General features: G+C 36.3%; 1 protein-coding gene across 1 annotated transcript; it reads right to left on the reverse strand.

Moving 5' to 3' along the window:
• Window positions 1-1,575: 1,575 nt before the first annotated feature.
• LOC124930129 (coiled-coil domain-containing protein 1-like) lies at window positions 1,576-2,327 on the reverse strand. Its single transcript, XM_047470490.1, has 4 exons — window positions 2,166-2,327; window positions 1,906-2,091; window positions 1,783-1,863; window positions 1,576-1,707 (listed from the first exon to the last, which is right to left on the reverse strand). Exons 1-4 carry the CDS (start codon window positions 2,325-2,327, stop codon window positions 1,576-1,578), a joined length of 561 nt encoding a protein of 186 aa, XP_047326446.1.
• Window positions 2,328-5,074: the final 2,747 nt, after the last annotated feature.

The following is a 5,074-nucleotide window of genomic DNA, read 5'->3' on the forward strand; positions in this document are numbered from 1 at the left end:
ATTATTATATCTATATAGATTAGTTAGTTAAAAAGTTGAACTTATATTGTTAAAACGCTCCGCGTTTATCAAATTTGTTTTTAATTTAAAATATAAAGTCTTATTAATGGTTGTACTTATTTTGTTAGGTTGCAATTTCGAAACATACATATATCTGATTTAATTTTATTCTTAACCATTTTAAGTTTATAGGAGGGTCAATCACAATCTGACCCAAGTATCCATTATTCTCACATATATATTCAAATTAACCACAACTCTCGATCCAACAATTCAGACATTTTTAAATTAAACATCATTATATATATATATATATTAGTTAGTTAAAAAGTTAACTTTTATTATTAAAATATATTGCGTTTATCAAATTTGGTGTAGAATTTAAAATTTAAAGTCTTATAAATTTATTTGGTCAAAGGGTTATACTTGTAGTGTTAGGTTAAAGGTTCAAAATATACATATAACATTTTTAATTTTATTTTTAACCGTTTTAATTTATAGGTAGGTCAACCTAGAATCCGACCCAAGTATCCATTTATTCTCACATATATATCCAAATTAACCACAGTTCTCGACCCAGCAATCCAAATAATTTTAAAATTAAGCATCATTATATATATATATATAGATTAGTTAGTTAAAAAGTTGAACTTATATTTATAAAACGTCCCGCATTCATCAAATTTGGTATTGAATTTAAAATATAAAGTCTTTTTAGTCTAGTTGATTAAAGAGTTTTACTTATTTTTTTAGGATGCGAGTTCGAAACATACATATAATATTTTTAATTTTAGTTTTAATCGTTTTAAGTTTATGGGCGGGTCAAAATATAAAGTCTTATTAGCCAAGTTGGTTAAAGGGTTTTACTTGTTTTGTTAGGTTACGAGTTTGAAACATACATATAGTATTTATAATTTTATTTTTAACCGTTTTAAGTTTATCAGTGGGTCAACCCACAATACGATCCAAATTAATCACAGCTCTCGACCCGTCAAACCGGACACTTTGAAAATTATGCATTATTATATCTATATAGATTAGTTAGTTAAAAAGCTGAACTTATATTGTTAAAATGCCCCGCATTCATCAAATTTATTGTTGAATTTAAAATATAAAGTCTTATTAATGGTTGTATTTGTTTTGTTAGGTTACAAGTTCGAAACATACATATAGCATATTTAATTTTATTTTTAACCGTTTTAAATTTATGGGCGGGTCAACCTACAATCCGACCCAAATATCCATTACTCTCACATATATATTTAAATTAACCACAATTCTTGACCCGACAATCCAGACACTTTTAAATTAAGCATTATTATATATATTATTCTTCTTCTCCAAATCCTTCTTCTTCTCTAAAAACACATCTTCATCCTCATTGTCTTCTTTCTTCTCCACCTTTTTCTTCTTCTCCAAATCCTTCTTCTTCTCCACCTTCTCCACAGACACGCCATTCTCTTCCTCCTTATCTTCCTTCTTCTCCACCTTCTTTTTCTCCACCTTCATATTTTTCTTGTCCTCCTTCTCCACAAGCACATATTCATTCTTCAACACCACATCCTAAATCTTCTTCTAATTTACCAGATCCTCCTCAATCTTCTCAATCACTTTCACCACATCATCAATCTTCTGATTCACCAGATTCACCTCAATCTTCTCATTCACCTTCTCCACATCATTAATATTATTCACTAGATCCTCAATCTTGTCATTCTCATTGGAAAAAATAAGACAAAAGCATAAGCCTATACAAAAAGCGTGAATGTGATTTGTACATACCTTATCCTTCTCCAGATCCTCATCCTTCGGCACCACATCATTCTCCAAATCCTCATCCTTCACCACCACATCCTCATCCTTCTACAAATCTACATTATTCTCCAGATCCTCATCCTTCATCACCACATCCTCCACCTTCTCCGCCACCACATCCACCTTCTCCACCACCACATCCACCTTCTCCACCACTAGATCCTCAATCTTCTCATTCACCTTCACCACATCCTCAATCTTCTCATTCACCAGATCTTCCTCAATCTTCTCATTCACCTTCTCTACATCATCAATCTTCTTCACCAGATCCTCAATCTTGTCATGCACATTGAAAAATTAGACAAAAAGTGTAAACCAATAAAAAAAACTCGAATGTGAATTGTACATACCTCATCCTTCTCCATAAACAGATCCACATCCTTGTCTTCGTCAATCTTCTCTTTCACCACATCTTCCCCAACCTTCTCATTCACCTTCTCCATATCATCAATCTTCTTCACTAGATCTTCAATCAACACATTCACCTTCTCCACATCTTCTTCATTCACCATATCCCCATCATTCTCCTACAACACATTCACATTCTCCACATCTTCCTCATTCACCAGATTCTCATCCTTCTCAATATATCCTCATCAGTTTCTTCCTCAATCTTTTCCACAAACACATCCTCCTTCATGTCTTTCTTAATCTTCAGTACCACATCCTCATCCTTGTCTTCCTCAATATTTTCTTTGTCTTCCTCATCCTTCTCCACCACCAGATCCTCAATCTTCTTCTTGTCGTTCTTCTTCTTCTTCTTCTCCACCAACACATCCACCTTCTCCACATCTTTCTTCTCAATCTTGTCCTACACATTGGAAAAAATAGACAAAAAGCATGAACCTATACAAAAAGAGTGAATGTGAATTGTACATACCTCATCCTTGTCTTCCTCCTTCACCTAAACATTCTCCTCCTTCTTCTCATTTCTCTTCAATCTTTTCCTACTCTATTCCTACTCTAGCGTGGATGATATTATGCCAAATTGTTCTTATAATTGGTTCAACATCTCTTTTATGAGATTTATTTCAGTTTTTAGTTCATTTGCATCCTTCGTTAGTTCATCCAATTTACATCCATCCTGGGGAGTTGTTGATGTTGGAGTTATTTGAGGGCCATCATCATCATGGGGATCTGTTAATATTGGAGTCATTTGAGAACCATCATCATCTACTTGAGTCCCGGTGGTGTTCTTGACAGAACGAGAGGTGCTAGGGTTGGGGTAGGGATGCGAGTTCTTCTCCTTGTGGAAGGTTTGATAGGTTTGGGAGGAACAGAATGAGAGGCGCTGGGGTGAGTAATTTGTATTCTCTTCCTCATGGCAGGTTTGCGAGGAACTACATATTCAATCTCTTCATGTTTCATCTTTCTGGAATCAAGTTCAAATAATGAATCATACAAATTACCTCCCATATCTTCAAACTTCTCCCCTCCATAAAAGATCTTCTCCTCTTTAGACACTTCCCTCTTTTTGACAACCTTACCTTGCAGGTCAATGTGAATATTAGAGGCGGTGCTCTTTCTACTGGATTTGTGATGTATTATCCTTGGACAGACAGGCTCATGAGCTTACATCATCATCCTCTAGGCATGTTTGGGGACAAACGTTTTCATAACCTCATAGGTCCACACTTGGAGACTAGTGCGAACCCAAATACGGTATAAGAAACATTGACCTTCTTGTCTTCCTTCCTCCCCATGGCTTTCTTCTTGTCCAAATATACTGACCTAAAGTGTTCCAGGTCCCTATTCAAACACTTCATGGTTGCTCTAAAGGACAACTTTCCCCATGGAAATTGGAGGAAAGTGTCGATGTCCTCGACCATGTGGAGGAGTTTGATATTTATTATCCTCCTTGGGTTAAGGGCAAAAAGATAATGACAAACGAGGAATACTAACTCCAACTTCCATGCATCTTCCTTATTAGAGCATGACATAAATCTTGAGTAAAGGTCTTCTGTTCTAACAATCATAATACTTTTAAAATATTTTATGTTAGGATCGGGGACGCCCTTGGAGAATCGGGGTGTTTCCGGTTTCTGGAAGGGTGGCCGCTTACACAACACTACACACTTTGATGATAGTCCAGTTAGAGACTACAACCGCTCTCAGCACTACGCAAACTATCACAGACTCTTGAACCGGGTTCAAGGGCGGAAATGTCTGTTTCAGTCTGAAGCAACGTATGCGACTTAGTTTTGATGAGATTAATAAGGAATCGGTTAGATGGAGTATATGGACCGTTTTGGTTAAGGGTTATATTTAGGTTGGTAATAGTTCAGTTTTTAGAGTAAGTAAGCCAGAAATAAAGTAAATGACACGAGACAAGATTTTTTATGGATGTTCGGAGCAAACCCTCCTACGTCACCCCTTCCTCTCAGGTTATGAGAAGGATCTCCACTAACTTTCAAGTTTACAGCAATTACACTGCCGGTCGAGCCTAACTCGCTACTCACCGGTTACACCAACTCACTCTTGATGTAATACAATAATATAGCACAATAAAGCTTTCGGTAAAATGGAATAACAGAGTTTGGATCGCGCGTGAGATTTCTTTCTCTCTCTTAAGATGTTCGTGACTGTCATTAATGAGGTCGCTTCGTCTTCTTTTTATAGTGAAGAGCAATCCAACAGTCACTTTCTTCTCTCACGGTGGGATTGGTCAGTTTAAAGTCACGCCGGTTCAGAGAGGTTGCTTGCACATTTCAACTTCATGACACTTGGCAAGCATGCAGATGCCTCTCAAGTATAAATGACGTAGCCGGTTTGCAGATTTGGACACGTGTCAGGCATGCACATTGCGACTGTCTAAGTCAGATCTTCGGATCAGCAGTTTCATCATTGTCTTTATCGCATGTTTCTGATCCGGATCTTATCTTCCTTTATTTTCCCAAGACACGTCTATTTCGTCACATTACGTCATCTTTGTAGTTCGTAGTTTCCGGTTGACTCTTTCATAGTATGATCTGGCTTGGAATGTAAACTTTTCTTTGCTAGCCGGTCTATTTAGAATGTTGATATATGTTGATACCGGTTTCTCTTGATCATGGATTGATCACCTGGAGCCGAATTGCTTTTATATGTTCCTCAGCCGGTTTATACGAGTCGATCTGTTTCTGCACATAAGTTTTAATAGTAGTTTAGTTTTCTGGTCGGTTTCAAAAATTAACATACTTAATTTTTCTATCAATTTCTCCCTTTTTGATTATTTAGAATAAATATTCAAAAATCGTAATGTATGGCCGGTTTGAAAATG

The sequence above is a fragment of the Impatiens glandulifera genome, chromosome 3 (assembly GCF_907164915.1).
Source record: "Impatiens glandulifera chromosome 3, dImpGla2.1, whole genome shotgun sequence".
NCBI lineage: Eukaryota > Viridiplantae > Streptophyta > Magnoliopsida > Ericales > Balsaminaceae > Impatiens > Impatiens glandulifera.